At 40.9% G+C, this 17067-nt stretch overlaps 3 protein-coding genes across 3 annotated transcripts; 1 reads left to right on the top strand and 2 right to left on the bottom strand.

Moving 5' to 3' along the window:
- Positions 1-1546: 1546 nt before the first annotated feature.
- LOC109472935 lies at positions 1547-10725 on the bottom strand. The gene is made up of 11 exons (XM_019772801.1): positions 10620-10725; positions 9462-9599; positions 8833-9024; positions 7275-7400; positions 6780-6893; positions 6196-6302; positions 5886-5944; positions 5368-5513; positions 5036-5062; positions 4668-4790; positions 1547-4448 (listed from the first exon to the last, which is right to left on the bottom strand). The coding sequence occupies exons 1-11, from the start codon at positions 10723-10725 to the stop codon at positions 1738-1740; spliced, it is 3849 nt and encodes a 1282-aa protein (XP_019628360.1). The 3' UTR covers positions 1547-1737.
- Positions 10726-11484: 759 nt separating this feature from the next.
- Positions 11485-12712, top strand: LOC109473124 (chromatin accessibility complex protein 1-like). The gene is made up of 3 exons (XM_019773031.1): positions 11485-11624; positions 12029-12152; positions 12591-12712. The coding sequence occupies exons 1-3, from the start codon at positions 11490-11492 to the stop codon at positions 12710-12712; spliced, it is 381 nt and encodes a 126-aa protein (XP_019628590.1). The 5' UTR covers positions 11485-11489.
- Positions 12713-13697: 985 nt separating this feature from the next.
- LOC109472934 lies at positions 13698-16445 on the bottom strand. Its single transcript, XM_019772800.1, has 5 exons — positions 16283-16445; positions 14776-14985; positions 14589-14635; positions 14369-14420; positions 13698-14194 (listed from the first exon to the last, which is right to left on the bottom strand). Exons 1-5 carry the CDS (start codon positions 16377-16379, stop codon positions 13698-13700), a joined length of 903 nt encoding a protein of 300 aa, XP_019628359.1. The 5' UTR covers positions 16380-16445.
- Between the last annotated feature and the right edge of the window lie 622 nt (positions 16446-17067).

Genomic DNA, 17067 nt, shown 5'->3' with positions numbered 1-17067 from the left:
GTATGAGGCTTAGCATTTAATGTAAAAGAAAAAGAGTGGCAACATCATATTCTACATGCATAAGATCTTGTTTATTTTAAGTGTAATCTGTAACAGATTGCTGTATGCAAGTAAAAATCTATTATATAAGAAGCAGCAACAACTTCAAGTCTTATGAGAACTGCAAATGTTACTAACATTAAACACGTAACACTGAAACATGTCTCTATACTTCAATGCCAAAAAACAGTTACTCCTTTGCTCCTATGCTACCTGAAATGACTGACCATTTCCAAAATCATATCCTGTTGCTTGAGTAACTGTTTTTGGCATATCTTATTACCTAGATGTCTAACCTTCACCAAAGTTTCTACAGTTTTGTCTACCACCCTTTCACTCAGATCTAATACTATCTTATAATTTAACACAATTATTGTTACCTTAGTACATGTATTACTCAATGGGTGGCAGACATTGTGCATATGCTGTCCTATGCTTTTTAAAAGCATGACAGTGTGTAACTTACGTACGAGTTAACTTACGTTAAGAGTTCAAAAACACATCAATCTGAAAAACAGCAGTTTCCATACAATAACATTAAGCAATTAAATTAAGCACCATTTTGTTGTTTAAAGACCTCCTTTGGTCAAAAGATGGATGGATCATATGGCACAAAATTTATCTAAAAGCATTAAAGCACAAAATACTTGTAGAGTGCCATGGCTTTGATATAACCAGCCATTAAAAATGTGCTTAGAGTTAGACACTGTTTTCATCAATATAATTATGATATTAGAATTATTGAAAACAATCAAAACAGCAGCAAAAATCTTAATGTCTTACAGATACACACACTGGAATAATATTGAAAGACTTTGTACACATTTCAAACCTAATCTAAGAAAATTTTATCAGAGATATAACTAATTTCTGGTATTGATACAATTTCTATCTTGAAATTTCGTCTGTTCTTGATCTTTCAAAAAACTACATTATCAAATTAAATTTACAACTTTGAATGCCTTGTTTAACACACAAACACTTCAAGTTCATAATGACTATAATATCTTTTTCACAAAACATGACATTTACTAAAAGCCTTGTAAGGGACTAAAAGCATTTCCAATGTTTCACTAATTGTCTCTACATTGTTAATAAGAACCATTAGTTTAAATGGTTCAAGTTTTAAAGCTGCCAAAAACTACACAGCATATTACTGTGCAGTCAAATTCGTTGTATACAATAATACGATTTGATGTGGTAGAGTCTTAAGCAGTTTGTGAAAGAACTAACAACTGCCAACATTTGAAAGGCCTTATCAAATTTGGCAGGAAATATGTACAACTATTACAAAAACTCAGCTTTCAAAAGTACATTGTGACTGGACTCTTATCATTAACAAAGTAGTCACTGTGGTATCCACAAGGGATTCTGATCATATGCTCTTACAGTTAAAAAAAAACATGCAACTAGTCAGCTGCAGATATTTTGCAGTATGACAGCTTGTTCTTGAAACATGCACACAAAAAAATGCATATTTTTGTCCTTGGTTTCTCATGTTGATGATATTCCAGGGGTCTCCCCAGAAAGTCTTAGTGGAGAGGTGCTCCATAATCGGTTGATGAAAAAATGAGGGAATTTTCATTAAAATACTAAGAGAAAACCCTGAATTTGAACATTTTGGGAGAGGTGCTAGAATTTTGGGGAGGGGGGGAGCACCCTTGCTTCAATTTGCTTGAGGAGAGTCCAGTATTGGCTTCAAACAACAGTCGTCTCTTGTTCTTTTGTCTCAGTAAGCAGACTGTCAATGTGACGCACAATGCGGTCGTTCCACTTCTTTGCTTCTTTGATGTCCTTCATCCTGTTCCTCAGTTTCTCCTCGTAGATTTCCAGACACTTGTTCATATCCCCCTTCGCATTGGTCAAATGGTGGATCTCGTCAAGGGTTGGCTGCTTTTCGACCAATGGGATCTTCTCTTCTGTACCTTCTATGGGTATCCTGGTGTCCCCGTTTGTTGCTGAAGTCCCGTTTTGGGCAGCTTTGGACTTTTCTGCCTCGTACATCAAGGTGTAAACCTTTGCTAAGCCAAGCCGGGACACTGCCTCGTGGTGTGACTTGATAGACTTTACGTCTAGCGCCTTGTGGTAGCACTTCTCTGCCTCTTCCAAAGGGTTTCCATCTTCTGCAGCTGTGGCTCCCTGGTCCATCACCAAACCCTTCTCCAGCATCTCTACAAGGAAGTCTCCAGCCATGTTGTAGACTTCTGGCAGCATCTCGGGCTCTTCGATGACATTCCCCTTGTCGTCTGTCTTTAGTTGCTTCTCTCCAAACTCTACCATCTTCTTTGCGCTTTCGTTGTGCTGACGGATGAAGTCAGCCCTCTCTTGGTCGGTTGTGGCCAGGCGGATAAGACGTCGGTAGGAATCGACGATGGCTCTGTAGCAGAACATCCAGTGGAAGTCATCATCTCCGATCTTCTTCAGGACGCCGTTCTCAAAGTAGTCGTTTTCATCATTGATGAGTTCTTGATACCCTGCAATGGCCTGAAGAAAGTCGCTCTTCTGTTGCTCGGGTGACTTGCCGTCCGTTTCTTTCAGAATGTACAGTGTGCCCGCTCGTCGGGACAGCATCTTGTTTAAGATCTGCAACCCTTGGTCTTCTGCGAGCTTGCGGCTGAGCGCCAAAGACAGATTCAAGTCCTGTTCAGCAGTCGGCCTGTACCGTACCCTCTCTTCACCCTGGAAGTAGAAGATTCTGCGGGCAGAGGTGTAGAGGACGGTAGCTACCAGCTCAACCAGGAACGATTGCTTGCTCTGCTCAGAGTTGTAGGCCAAATGTAGCTCCACTAGCTTTTCGTATTGGTCTTCAGTTAGGGGTTTTCCCATCTTAGCTGCCGTGCTGAACTCATCACTCAGTGTTGGGACCTTGGATTTTAGAACCTTCACATCTCCTGTCGTCAAAACCCTTTTCTTCAAGCTCTTGCTGTAGACATCTTCCTTGTCGTACAGCTTTTCTCCCTCCCTCACAAGCAACTGGTAGATGTTGTCAGCGTCTGTATCCAATGGGACAAGTGCACCGATCATTTCCTTGGACTTCTCTAGTGCTGGGGCTGCAACTTCTGGCAGACGCTTTTGGCAGTACATGTAGCCGACGGTTTCGTACAGTCGAGCCAGACCTGAGAGGAATTCCTCAGGAAGCTTACTGATGTTGGGAAGCTTGAGTACAGCCTCGACGTGTGGAAGAAGCAGACCGTTGATGTAGCCATCTTGGATCTTCCTGGTATCTTTGTGGAAGTACTCGAGGAAGGTTTGGACAAGGCTCTTGGTCATCGTGTCCAGTTGCTGCTCGTCTAGGCTAGACAAGATGGCTGCCTGTGTTTGCTGATGAACGCTGATCATCCGTCCGTCGATCCATTCTTCCTGCCTCCCTTCAACGCGAGCGAGGGACAGCTCTTCCACCTCTCTGATGAATTCATCTTTGTTTGGGGTCTCGCCAGAAGCTATCTCAAGAGCCTTGCTGAGGATAAAGACAGGAATTCGGTCCTGGGACAGAATGGCAGGGAACTTCAGCATATCTTGGGATGATCTTGACATTCTGTCCTCCGTGGATGTCAGGATGGCGCCATACACTGCCTTCTCGTGCTCTTTAAGCTCACTAGGAACACCCTTGGACCTCTCCTCTAGCTGGCGAAGGTAGCCTTTCACCAAAGTCCTTGATGACAGCAGGTAGCTTCTTGCCAGGGTCAGTCCATGTGGGAGGTTGCCAAAATGGATGCCAAGCCTCAGGAGGTCTTCGTCAGATGTTTCCTTGAAGATTTCTACAGACTTCTTGTGACTCTTGAAGTACTCCAGCACATCTTCATCAGCAAAGCCCTCCATCTTGTGCTCGGGAAGGTTTAGGTCAAGGTTGGCGCTTCGTGTAACGATGAACACAGCGACTTTCTCGTTCATTGCCAGATAGGCAGCAGGGATGCCACTTGTAGCAGTGACGTCATCAAAAATCATCAGGCTTTTGCCCTGGCGATTTTGCAGAGACTCCATGACTTTGTTAGGCAACTCTTCTGGTGTAAGGTTGCCCTCCCCAAGCTTGTTGGCTAGATCCCTACCTTGCTCTAAAACAGTTTCCTTCGTAAGGCCCTTTTCCTCATTCTCTGATCGACCAAAGAACCACATGACCGAATTCATGTTTTTCTTTGCAAACTCCTGAGCATATGCCAGAACCCCCTGTGTTTTACCACTACCCGTGGGACCACTTACTACTAAGGAAGGGGATTCCTTTGCCTTAGCTACAATGCTCTTACAGTCAGCACTCTCGTGAAAGCCGACATCTGGTAGCCTGACGTTGGAGATGGGCTTCTCTGTTGCAGGTGGAGTTGGGAGTAGAATGGACAGCTTGGCGTCATCCTTTGTTAGTTCTTGCAATGCCTGCAAAGCCATAGCAATTGCCATCTCCATGGTGTCTTTAGCACCTGCATGAGTAAGGATTAAAGAAAGAAAAATTCTTCTCAACATGAATCCTGAAGTGTGCTCTTTCCAACCGAGATGCTTTTTTCTATTATCAGTTTACCCAAAGTCATACATTTCTTGTATTCATTGTTTGAATCAGGTTCAAGGCCCACAGCATAACTGGTAATAGGCTTTAACATTACCTTAACTACTGCGTTAAAAAAAACATTGCACAAATGTACCTTCAAAGTAGGCAGTCCTCTGACACAGCAAGTAAGCAGCCACCCCAGCAATGATGGTAATCACCGCAAGTGATGCAATCGGTAGAAGCACTTTGGCAAGGAGGTCTGAGTTGCCTTGGGGACCTGTATGTGAAATGTACCATTTAACAATAGTACTATATTATACTCTGAATAAGGCTGTCACTGACTGTTAACTTGTGTGCAGATTTCTACTTCAATAAGGACAGACATGTATATTGTAAACAAGTTACAAAACTGGCAAGAAGTACCAAGAAATCTTTTAACTTCAACATTGATGCACAGCACACAGTATGCAGTTACACATAAAATAGAATTGGAAATGTGATTCATTGATACAGTGTACTTACTTGTGTCATCCTGTGCAACTGGAGGAACTGAAAAACAGGATAAGAAAAGCAAAATGAAACAATGTATCACCGGTATTTGTAATTGATCTGGACTGTTCAGAAATCTGTTTCATGACCCCGTAAAATTACGTGTTAATGAATTCAACTTTGCTCACTAAAATACTGATTCAGAACTGCATGGTAAAATGTGTTGCAAAAGTGCATTTTGGCCATTGCTGAATAGAAGTCAAGTAAGTACATGCCTTACAAAAACATAGCCCATATACATTGCATGCATTGACTTTCATAATTTTCTAGTTTTTGATCTACTATAAGTGATAATGAGAGCTTACTTTCATTGTCTATTAAGACAAAGTTCTTGTCCACATCGATGCCTGTCAGTCTTTCAGATCTTACGTCCGACACAAAGTCATCCTTCACATGCTGAACCTCTCTCTGTCCCACAGACATCTTCAAGTCAGCCAGAACACTGCCCTCCCTACACCAACAGAGGCATTTTTAGTAAGATATTGAACTTAATTCCAACACAAGGATTACACAGAGATCAAATTTTTAACGGCCACTGTCACCATCTTCTTGTGTTTGAAAAAAGCTCAACATTTTAAATGATTACTACCAACACAGATAAACTTTCATGCTTAGTAAACATTTTGTTCAAGTTCAACTATATATATAGAGAGAACCTTAAGTAAAAGTTAAAGTCAGGTGCATAGGGTGGTACCAATCCCTGGTTCAAAAGCCTTTTGGCCAATACATTTATACAGTAGTGCAATCACTACAGCAGAGGACTAGTCCAAATGCTGAGTGCTAAGCAGAGAAAGTAGTATGTAACTCAAGTAACAAAACTCACCTAAACTGAATGACTTCAACCTCCAGGTCAGGGTGGGTAGGCTTTAGGGCAGTGTTGATCTAGAAATTTGAAGCAAAGGTGGATACAAAGATTGTGATTGTTGTAACAGTTTAAGACGACGAGTCAAAAGTTACAAGTGAATCAAACATTCTAGTACTGTCTAACATAATATAATAATATATAACATAACATAACATAACATAACATAACATAACATAACATAACATAACATAACATAACATAACAATGTCATAAGTTACTGCCATTTGATAATACAATGTACTTGCTAACACACTGTCTGAATACTTACAGAGTTGACAATGCGGCTGACCAGTTCTTGGTTCTCCCTGTTGTTTGGGTCAGGAGACTTGTAGGGTTCACTGGGCAGCCGAATGGTCGCATTGAAGGAGGCAACACCTGAAAAAAAAATAAAGAGCAATGCAGGTGGTATTTATGTATAATAGGAAGTACTAAAAGGTCCAGGCTCCAGCCTCATCACCTAAAAGTGGGACTTCTAGACACTACACCACCTCCATGTTTCATTATACTATCATGTGTCTAGATTCCTAGAAATATGTCATGTATCACAGAGTGGAACTCGCTGTCACCAAGTACAGTAGGGGCATTATCATTAGATTCTAAGTGTTTAGAGGTAAATGTTCAAGCCTTCAAGGGTTAGGTGTAACAAGTCGATTGGTGTAATGTAACCAGCTGCCGCCGCGCCGCGTGCCTGCGAAGCTGGTGTGTTACACCGAAGGGCGGTTATACCGGCTATACTGATACAGATTCTACAAAAAGTGCACAAAAACTAACTATTGTTGACTACTGCTGACCTGAAGAATAATTATGACTAAAAAAAGGGCAGAAAAACTTTTAAAATCTGGCTGTACTCACTGTCAGTTGTAGTGAGCACATAGTTCTTAACAAGCCTGCACACTTGTGGTTTGTCTGAGTCTGCAGGGTTTGTAAGAGATGTGGTGGACTGCTGGCCACACTCTTGGGTTTTTTCTTCAAAGGGGCAAAATTTTTTTTATCAGACAGCTATCTATCTAATCAGGGATTTATCTAACCATAACTAAGAATTAAGAACAAAAATTTCCAGAATGAGAGCCTTTTTGGATAATAGAAAAAACATAAAAACTTTCTTAGAAATTTACAGCTACAATCATGTATTAAGTTCATGCTAAGTAAGGAGTGGAGGAGATTGTATGATAGAATTCAATCGGGTACATTACATACTGAACTGCTTAAATTTTGCAGTTTAATTCATTAATGTGACAATTTGAATATTTAATCCAAATGCCCCTCCTTGTTGATTTAGTGGACTTAAAAATGATATTGCAAAAACTAAAATATGTTTTACCTAAGAATTACAGTACATGTACTTACTGTCAGTTGTAGCTTGGATGTAGGCATTCTCACATCGGCTGCTGTTCACGCGATTCTGCGCTACCACACAGATCTGGTAGGGGGTGTTTGCAGTAGGTAACGTAGACCTTACAGTGACCTCCTCCCCTGTGTAGAGAAAAGTTAAAGACTTCAGAATCAGTGTAATTTCTAAATTACTCAATGAGACAGCAAATAGAGCTGGTCCTCTGGTAAATTTATACATCACATACCGTTATGTTAATGTGGGAGTTCAGCTATCATATCTGCATAGACAGTGATAGAACATGGACACATTACGGGTTTATGGTCCTTAACGTTACATTTTGCTTCACAATCATGCTTCGTATATCACACCTCTGTAGTGTTTCTCTGCTCCAGGCCTTCTAAGTTATGTTCACCACAAATATGGAAAAGCACACACACAGACACACCAGTAAGTGCTTGCAGTTTGCTGGGTGCTTATGGCAAAGTTGAATAGAGGGAAAGTAGCAGGGCATGGCACTGTGTTGGTTCTGTCCTTGGTGCTGAATTATGATAGCACAACATTCAAATGACCTAGATCAGATGTCTGTCACCATGGTAACTGGTGCTGCAGCAGACACCTTGTGGTTTTGGATTACATTATGTAGTAAGTGGCAGGACAGAGTTGGAGGGGCTGGTCACCATATGTATATGAATGAGTAAGAATAAACAGAGCAGTAGTTTGTTAGGCTAGACCATGTGAAGGTACATTGTATTACTGAACATTTTGCATTCACATTGCAAATGCTGCCTTTCTAATTTGTATTAGATTTTTTTTGGCTCTAAATGCTGACTTTTGGAAAAATTATTTGCTGTCATAAACTAATGTCTAATATAACGTTACAAGATATCAAATGTAATTTAAGAAAAGAACTATACCTTCATCTACTCCATGTTTACAGGAGTTCTCCCCCTTTCCCTTCTTCCATTCCTCTGTCCCCTGTTCCCTGTACCACACACACAGTGACTGTGGCTCCAGACCATTGTGACCTCCAGTGACCTCAACTTCCACTGAGTACAGCCGCACTGCAGTTACAGCAAGGTCGGTAGGGGGCTCTGGTGTACCTGTAATAATTAAAAGTCACATGAGACCTTATACTATAGCCAAGATTTGTGAATCATACACACTGTTAACCTTGTATAACACATAACATGAAAGTTGATGATACAGTTAAATACATTTCTACTTGTAAATGTTGTAATTGTAAATGTTTGTGGGTACATTTTACCGGATGGAGACTTTAAAAAAGGGTTTTAATGAGATTAACGTATGCGAAAGGCACCGACATCAATTGTTCGTCAGCATGATAACAATAGCAAAACAAACAACGTGTGTCTTTCCTGCCTTGGACGGCGTCCCCGTCTACAGCAACAAAACAAAGACTGTCAATTTCTCTGATTTTTCCGAGTCTCGGCATTTTTTAAGAGGGCTGCCTCTGTCCAAGTTCAGGCCGTCCAAAACGACACGAGGCCGTCATACGACGGCTGGACGGCCCTCTGGCGGAAACACTGATTTGCACATATCTCTCAAACTCACGTCTGACTCGCAGAATGAGTTGTTCTCCCACCAGTCCTGCTCCCTGGCTGCACCTGTAGCTACCGACAAAGTCCGGGTCGGTCGAGTCGACAGAATCATCGTCTCTGTTCAGGTTGAAGATCCTGAGGTTGTTGCCATTGTGGAGGGACAGTCGGCCAGCATACCGATCCTCAAGGATCTCTATTTCTTTCCCTGTATACATTTAATAATGATAGTAACGTTAAGTCATAATGTAAAAACCAAATGTATTTGTATTGTTTTCCACAGCCATGTCAGCAGACACTTTGATTGGGATCTCTATCAGTAGAATTGATGATTCTGCCAGAGTGCAATTTCTTTCTCTCTCTTTTTCTAATAAACTACTACATGTATATCATAAGTGTGTGTGCATTTGTGTACTGACTACAAATAACATGTAATACTATGTGTGATTGTACTAAGAGATAACACAAAGAAACATAAAAATCAAGGCTTGAAATGCCACCTTAGAATTCATACTAGCATGCACATTAGTGCAGGTAAACTGGGGCTGTCTTTTGTATTGAATATACATTGTATAATGCTCAAAAAGGACTTTGAGCCCTGAAAATGCATAACAATTAGAAGGATATACAAATTTATATACACACCTGGCTCTTTGATGAGTATGATGATGGCTGTTCCTGTGCCACTCTGCACAATTTGCCAGAAGAGGGTCCTGGAGTCATCGTAGGCTGGATCACAGGACAGGTCCACATACTGTCCCTCATCACCAAACACCTCTGTACCTGGAAACCATAATGATAAATACATCTACTTATATCTGTATCTGTATCAGCATAGCCGGTATAGCTGCCCTTCAGTGTAACACACCAGCTTCGCAGGCACGCGGCACGGCGGCAGCTAGCTATATCACACTGAACGACTTGTTACACTCAATCTTTGCACATTTAATTGCAGGAGTTGTTTAAAGCTTTCTAGTGATGATGCCCCTGTGCTTGGTGGCAATCAGTTCCAGTCTACGATAGTATATAAACAAACAATAATCATAGTTCAGAATCTGTTACCAACACTTGTAAGATAATGCGTTCTTTATATTCTTATATACTAGTAGTTTGCTGATGATGTACTAGTATTCTTTGCGGTGATAATTACTAGTAATCATCAACACACATCAAGAAATTTGTAATGGTACACCAATACTTACCAATAGTACAATTGTATATGCAACCTCTTTGTATGGAATTCCCCCATAGTCAAATTACATCATCAAATTCCCCTTTCTTACACAGTACCAATCCTTAGACTTGAAACTATACATATCCAAAAAGGGGAATTTGGGTGAAATGATGCTTAAAAAAGGGGAAGTCCAAACTCTGATAGCTATGATGCCTTAACAAATAGCTGACAGTGTTGTAATTTATTAGCCTAAAGGGGCAAGAAAATTATTAAACTATTATATGTACTACAACTTGGTGGGACATAGCTACATGAAATTTTTCTATAGTATAAAAATTTTCCTTGGGGGCATGTTGGCTTCATCAAGAGCATTGGCCTGAGTGCAGTCTGCCATCCAGTCTATCATTGTTACAATTCTGCTTTCATGGGAAGTACTAGTAGTAGTAGGGAATCCATTCGTGAACGCTTTGTCTCCTCACCGTTCCTCCGCTCGATCTATCTGCCTCTGAAGGCTAGACTAGAGTCTTATTTCTGTCCCGAAACAAATCTAACTGTTATCCCTTAAACCCCAACCGAAAACTCTGGGGTATTCTGGAGAAAATCTTTGGGCGAAAAAAGTCACCACTTACCGGTAGCACCGCATGTTTGTACGAAGCCGAGTAGAAGGCCCAGGACTAGTACTAGGGCCACACGACTTGAACTTGAAGTACACTTGGCCACCGCTCCCCTAGTCATAATTTTCCCTATCTACCGCACTTGAAACAGGACGATATCTTGGGAACTAAGCTAATTCTAATCTTGAAGAACAGCGACGGCTGCTAACGTAGAGAGTCTCCGCAATTTCAAGATAGAGGACGGCAAAATCTGGAGACGATGGACGGATAAAATAGTTCTGGTAGACTAGTGAACACGACTTTTCACTCCCTCGCAACGGCTCTAAATGGGTACTGAGCCCGTTTAGCGTCTGAAAAACATGGAAATCCCCGTCACATGATCGTGAAGTCCCGTTAGTCATGGGGAAATTTTACACGCTACATGCATGCAGAACGGGGAACCACCGAAATATGACGTCAGATCGAAACTACGTAGTATCGACGGTACCCAAATCGCCCCCAATCTTACCCCAAATTCAGCTATTTTTCACAATCTAGAGAGATTCAACGAATTTGTATCGATAGGTAATGAAGTTTGTAAAGAACTGGATGCAGAAAAGCTTCGCAAACAGGTCGAAATAGCCCAAACGTTTTGATCTACAAACCCGGAAGTACCGTAAACGAAACTAAATAAATTTGGCGGGAAAGGTTCAAAGGTCAAAAGTCAACCTACTTTTAAAAATATTTTAAAGAAACTTTACGGTGGCATAAATGGATTTAGAAAAAATTTAATTGGTCAAAATACTGTTTTATCCTTAATTAACATTTTTATGTGCAATCAAGAGAATTTTCAAGAAGAATTTTTTAAGGTCATAGGTCATGTTTTGTTTTGACCCTTGGAAAAAAATGGCGGAAAAAAGTGGAACAAAGCCTGCAAAAGGCGTGGTTTTGCCCATGGCGAGAATAAAAACCATCATGCGGAGCTCGGCAGAAATCACAAATATCGGACAGGAGTCCGTCTATCTGGTTGCCAAGGCAACGGTAAGTTCTGTGACCTTCTGGTTACTGAATTCTTTAGTGCACCTTGTCAGATCAAAATTATGGGGAGGGGGGCAACATATTTGATACTTTGAAGATGCCTAGGCCTAGGTGACCAAGTTCATCTCTAATATTATTTGCAGTAATTGTGCTTCGCTACAACTGCGATAATAAAAATAAAATTGAAAATGTCGGGAATATTTAAAGATTTACGTTTTTTTAGTTGGAACAACCGCGCTGTTAAAAAAGCTGGCCTTGGCGCCCAAAATTGACTGCTAAAATTCACTCACAAAATTCACTCTGCCAAAATTATGAGCGAAAAATATAACTGTTTACCCAAAATCGTACATGCAAGGACTTGACAGACTTCTCCTAAAATGTCTTAATCTTCCAACTGTGTCTTGCAGGAGTTGTTTATCCAACACTTGGCTACAGAGGCTTTCAAGCAGGACCCAGAGACGACCGACACGCTGGCTTACGGAGACCTGGCTGAGGTTGTCAATGATGCTGACAATCTGCAGTTTCTAGCAGGTAAAATATATGTGATTTTTATGTTGAACATAACAAAATAAAAGGTATTCTGACTTCTGAAGTGCTACATACATACAGTGTACATGTATAACATTATTATATGGTTTATACTATATAGCTTACGTTCTTATGTTGGTGAAAATAGACAACCTGGCAATGGAGATACACAAGGAAATTGGTCCTGCAATTAGAAAGATTTTTAATTACCCTGGGCTAGTAATAGAATTGGACCATTACAATTACAATTGGGCATTAGCCATTTCCCTTTGGTAGCCAAAAGCACTTTGCCCGCCTATCTAAATTACAGTACTGCTAGGGGTGAGTTGGCCAATGCTAATCTGGCACCCGGGGTAATTTTGAATGTATCTAGTCATGGGTGTGGAACAATTTCCATCTAATCTAAAAAAAACACTTTCCATTCTCCAAATTTGCCTCTAGATGTGATCCCAAAGAAGATCGTCGTGCGAGACTACCTCCGTATGGTCAGACAACAAGAAGAGGAAAAAGAAAGAGCAAAACAACAGAGTCAGCAGGAAGAGAGGGAAGATACAGACTCATAGTTATATACTAGTTTACTTTGTAGCCATGTAACCATAACTTGGGGTTATTATTATAGAGACTCAACTATCAAATGTCGACTAGATCTAAAACTCTGTCAGAAATTGGAGGGAAATGTTCTCATGAACTTTAAGTGTGGCTTTTGTACATATTTACATCCATTAACAAATACACTTTACATTCCCTTTTAAAGTCCAACAGAACTATGGTAAATAGTTTGCTTCTAATTACAACAATTGTGTGTGGCAATGTCTTTGGGCCAAAAGATGTGACATCTTGGAAAATGATGCAAGTAAAAGGACAAGTTGAGGTAATGAGTGATCAGAACAGTACTGTACACAATTTTTGAACAAGTTTTGAATAAACTTTATTCTGGGTGATATCTTTATTTTGAGCTGCTGTCTTGTGGTCTGACTTGCATAGATTTATTCACCATTAGGCCACACCAATTTAACTTCTTGGTTAACGGATTTTTCTACAAAAATAATGGAGCGGGCGGGCGATAAAAAAATAAAAATAAAAACAGGCCTAGGCATCGTATTATGGCCCAAAATGGCATGATAGGAGCCATGAAGTCAACATACCAGGCTGGTTCAAAATTTAAACAGTGAATTTTGAACTTTTAATGATACCATTGCATTGAAAGATGGAATAACTGTAACAACTAGGATGAAAAGGACTGTTTTCAACTGTTCAGGGCAAAATATGAGCATTTTGCAGTTTATTTTGAATTTTTATTTTTATTTGCAAATCAGAAAAAAATGAAGCGGGCGAATCCGTTAACCAAGAAATTAAATTGGTGTGGCCTTATACCTTATACACCAGTTTCCTATATACACTTTGTACATGTTTCTGTTACTCTATTATTTCCTTTATACACCACCGTACACAATAACCCATAAAAAATTATAAGATAATGTGAATTATGTTTAATATCTTTCTTTATTAGCAGAAGTATTTCTATAAGTCTGACTTGCATCTAGTCGATTACGTGGTACTTTTCCCGCTGATCATTTCGTCAAGCTCTGGACAGCTGACTGAGTCTGGGAGGCTGGAGCAGAGAGTGTGGGGTTCTGAGGGGGTTGACTCATCCAAACTGACGGAACTTCTTACGTCCTCTCTCTTTCTGGCATTTGCAACAGATTTGGGACGCGTGGCTCTGCCTACGTATGTCAAACTGGAGGCTGGTTCGCACCCGCATCTTTTGATAGCTTTTACCTCATCTTTTGGAGATGTTTCTTCATTAAGATGTAGAATTCTATCAGGGGTGGCTGCAACTTTTGGTGAGGTCTGTTTTTTTCCTCTGTTTCCAAGAGCTGCGTTCTGGCTGACTGCGTGTTGAGGAGTGGTTGTCTTCAGTGAAACCATGATTGGGACTCTTGGGTTGAAGTTTGGTTCTTGTAGGTTTGGGTGTATGGAAGAGACTTGTACAGGGAGGCCAACACCAACTGCTGAAGGGGTTGGGTCAGTCTCACTTGTAAAGCCTGCATTTGGTGATGTTACAAAACAGAAATCAGTGATTTCAAACATTTCAGAAGTAGATATAGTTCACACTATGTCTTAAAAATCACATCATACAATGCACATACAATTGCATTATACTGTACTACCATAGTGTTATATTCACAAGCCAGATACAATAATAGTACTAAACCCACCTGTGTCAATAGACTGGCTACTGTACTCTGGCAACAGGATGGGTAAAGAAGTCTGTTGAAGAGAAAAAAATCTGTGATCAAAACTTTATTTTGAATAGTTTTCTGAAATCTCAACACAAAGTTCCACACAAACTAAATGTTGTTGTAATTGTAATCATGTTCATACAGTATTATCTTTATTATCATGATTTTGTCGAAAAATGAAGCATTTGGAATTTACCTCTTGTTGTGGTGCATTATCATCTCCAGTTAGGCTTGTTCCAGTTTCTAGAAACATAAAACAAATATTTTTTACCAATCACCTTTACTCTTTTGTATGGTAGATAGACTCTTAAAGCAAAAAGCATGCAGCTACATACAGTCACGTGAATGCAAATACATATACTATAGAAGAAGCCAGTTTTTACCTTGAAGTTGAGATGTTCTCTGCGATGCCTTCCTCTTGTTGTAAACCCAGGCTGCTATAATCACCACACACAGGAACATCAAACCTCCAAATGCACAACTCATGATAACTGCCAAAGTGAAAACCTCACGGTCCTTTGGTGAGGTTTCTGGTTGAATGCCTGCCCCCACTATTGCTGCCATATCTGTGGTCTTTGCAGTTGAAAAAGTATCTAGGAGATCATCAAAAAGTCATCACATTGTTAGCCAGGTGGTCCTTATGTAGATAGAGGTGGTTATTGAAAAAGTTTGAGTGTATACTCTATACTTTTCTTTTCATTGGAAGGAATGCATTCAGCACCAAGGCCAGCAGCTGTATACAATAGAAGGTACCACACAATAGAAGGTATACAACTACATGTCAATGAAGAGTTGATTAAAACTCTAGGTTACTAAACCAGGAAAAACACTGATTTAGTTTTTCTCTGCAAATCTTTTTTTTTTGCACTTTCAAAGATTCCCTACTTGTGTGATAAATCTGAATACATATTAAGGAAATAGGTATAGAGCTTATTCACCACACGTCATCATGACGTCACGACCCCTCATGTCCCGTGCGACGCCATTTTGGGGTCCACCTCTACAGCGAGTTTCCAAGCATTGAAATGGCCGACAAACGTTAGGTAAACTGTCCTTTGTCCTATTACACAAAGAGTTTACCACCACTCATACCTCTCGTTACTGGAACAAAATAAAATCTGTTGGGATTGACCCGTTTTTGTTGAGTTTTGATCAGTCTGATCGAGACGGCGTCTACCGCCAGCGGAGTCCATTGACGCGACTTAGCTTCGTATTTGGTACTGGGCCGAAGTTTTTACACACAACATCGGTTCAAACCCACTAAGAGTCTGGAAGCGTTGTATCAGGATGTGTAGAGAGTGTTGTGGGACATGCAGTTGCGTGGTGACAAGTACGTTGTAGTCGGGATACGCAAAAGGTCGCTATTTTGGAACAGCCCCGGACTGTGTCTGGATAATAACAAACAAATGCGGGGCCATCGGCCGCCGGCCGCCATCCTCAGTCCGCACTGCCTCGACTGTGGCTGGACAAGGTGAGTGTTACAAGTTGCCAGTGCCCTGTTCTACATGGACATTTACCACAGAGTAAAGGGACAGGTAGCTTCAACAGATTTAACGTGTCCATGGCTATCCACGTTGACATCTACAGGGGGCGACCTACAGGCCCCTACGCCAGGGTAAAACACACCGATTTCTGATCAGCAAAAAAAGATAAAAGCCGATCTTGAGAACATGAGACGTGGACATGGAGCCAGAACAACCCCAAGGACAATGTTACTAACAAGAAGAGTGTTCAAAACGTAGATTGTGGCCCCAAATGCGCAACTATCGCCAAGAGTTTGCATAGCGTACCATAGCGATAGGCACCCCCTAATGGCGGACAATGCTCGCTGCCGGGGGAAGAGTCACGTGACCATCTGTGGTGAATAAGCCCTATAAAAATTATACTCACAAATTTCCAAAATTGCTGAGTCACTCAAGTTCTGTAGGACATCCTCACTCACGAGACCGCCATCTTGTTTTGGGTAACATTTTAGTTCCCGCGGCATAGTTCGATGATCCACACTCTCAAACCGTATCGTACTTGACCCTTGACCTTGTGTGATGACCCCGTCTGTGTCGGGCTGCCAAGCGATGTCTGCCTTGGGGTTTCCAAGGTCATTCATCTGACATGACAGTTCAAATGAACGACCTTGGATCGCGATGGGGCGAGAATCGCTTATAGTCAATTTGCCAGGCGGGTCTGAAATACAAACCAGATTTAACATCAAGAAACCAGAGATTTTAGGCTCAAGCAATCCTCTGCTTTTTAAATTCCCCCTGACCTCGAACTCCTGTGTTTGACCTCTTGAACTGCTTATAATCTGCCTGTCAATCTTCACCCACCAACCCGCCTGCAGTCAACCTACACATACTTTGTCTGGACAAACAGACACACAAGACTACTTGTATATATAGGGGGAGAGAGAGAATGAGAGAGAGGAGGAGAGAGTAAGAGAGAATGAGAGAAAGTGAGAGAGAATGAGACTGAGTGAGAGAAAGAGAGAAAGACACAGTGCACATCCAGTTGAACCCTGCATTACTTGTATATATAGGTAAGAGAGACAGAATGAAAGAAAGAGAGAATGAGATTGAGTGAGAGAGAGAGAGAGAGAGAGAGAGAGAGAGACACTGCACATCCAGTTTGACCCTGTATTACTTGTATATATGGGAGAGAGAGAAAGAGAGAGTAAGAGA

The sequence above is a fragment of the Branchiostoma belcheri genome, unplaced genomic scaffold (genome assembly GCF_001625305.1).
Source record: "Branchiostoma belcheri isolate BF01 breed outbred unplaced genomic scaffold, Haploidv18h27 scaffold29, whole genome shotgun sequence".
NCBI lineage: Eukaryota > Metazoa > Chordata > Leptocardii > Amphioxiformes > Branchiostomatidae > Branchiostoma > Branchiostoma belcheri.
The sequence above is the reverse complement of the archived record's forward strand: the minus strand, read 5'-3'. Positions and strand labels throughout refer to the sequence as shown.

Bases quoted from the DNA above. Each gene is read 5' to 3' on its own strand.
- LOC109472935 (XM_019772801.1), bottom strand. From the start codon at position 10,725: ATGACTAGGGGAGCGGTGGCCAAGTGTACTTCAAGTTCAAGTCGTGTG. The intron at 6,894-7,274 runs GTAAGTACATGT...GCCCCTTTGAAG, and splicing joins CATCCAAGCTACAACTGACA to AAAAAACCCAAGAGTGTGGC. The intron at 4,449-4,667 runs GTACATTTGTGC...TTACTCATGCAG, and splicing joins GAGGACTGCCTACTTTGAAG to GTGCTAAAGACACCATGGAG.
- LOC109473124 (XM_019773031.1), top strand. From the start codon at position 11,490: ATGGCGGAAAAAAGTGGAACAAAGCCTGCAAAAGGCGTGGTTTTGCCC. The intron at 11,625-12,028 runs GTAAGTTCTGTG...TGTGTCTTGCAG, and splicing joins ATCTGGTTGCCAAGGCAACG to GAGTTGTTTATCCAACACTT. The intron at 12,153-12,590 runs GTAAAATATATG...ATTTGCCTCTAG, and splicing joins CAATCTGCAGTTTCTAGCAG to ATGTGATCCCAAAGAAGATC.
- LOC109472934 (XM_019772800.1), bottom strand. From the start codon at position 16,379: ATGCCGCGGGAACTAAAATGTTACCCAAAACAAGATGGCGGTCTCGTG. The intron at 14,986-16,282 runs GTGAGTATAATT...ATGATCTCCTAG, and splicing joins CTCAGCAATTTTGGAAATTT to ATACTTTTTCAACTGCAAAG. The intron at 14,636-14,775 runs GTAAAAACTGGC...TTATGTTTCTAG, and splicing joins GAGAACATCTCAACTTCAAG to AAACTGGAACAAGCCTAACT.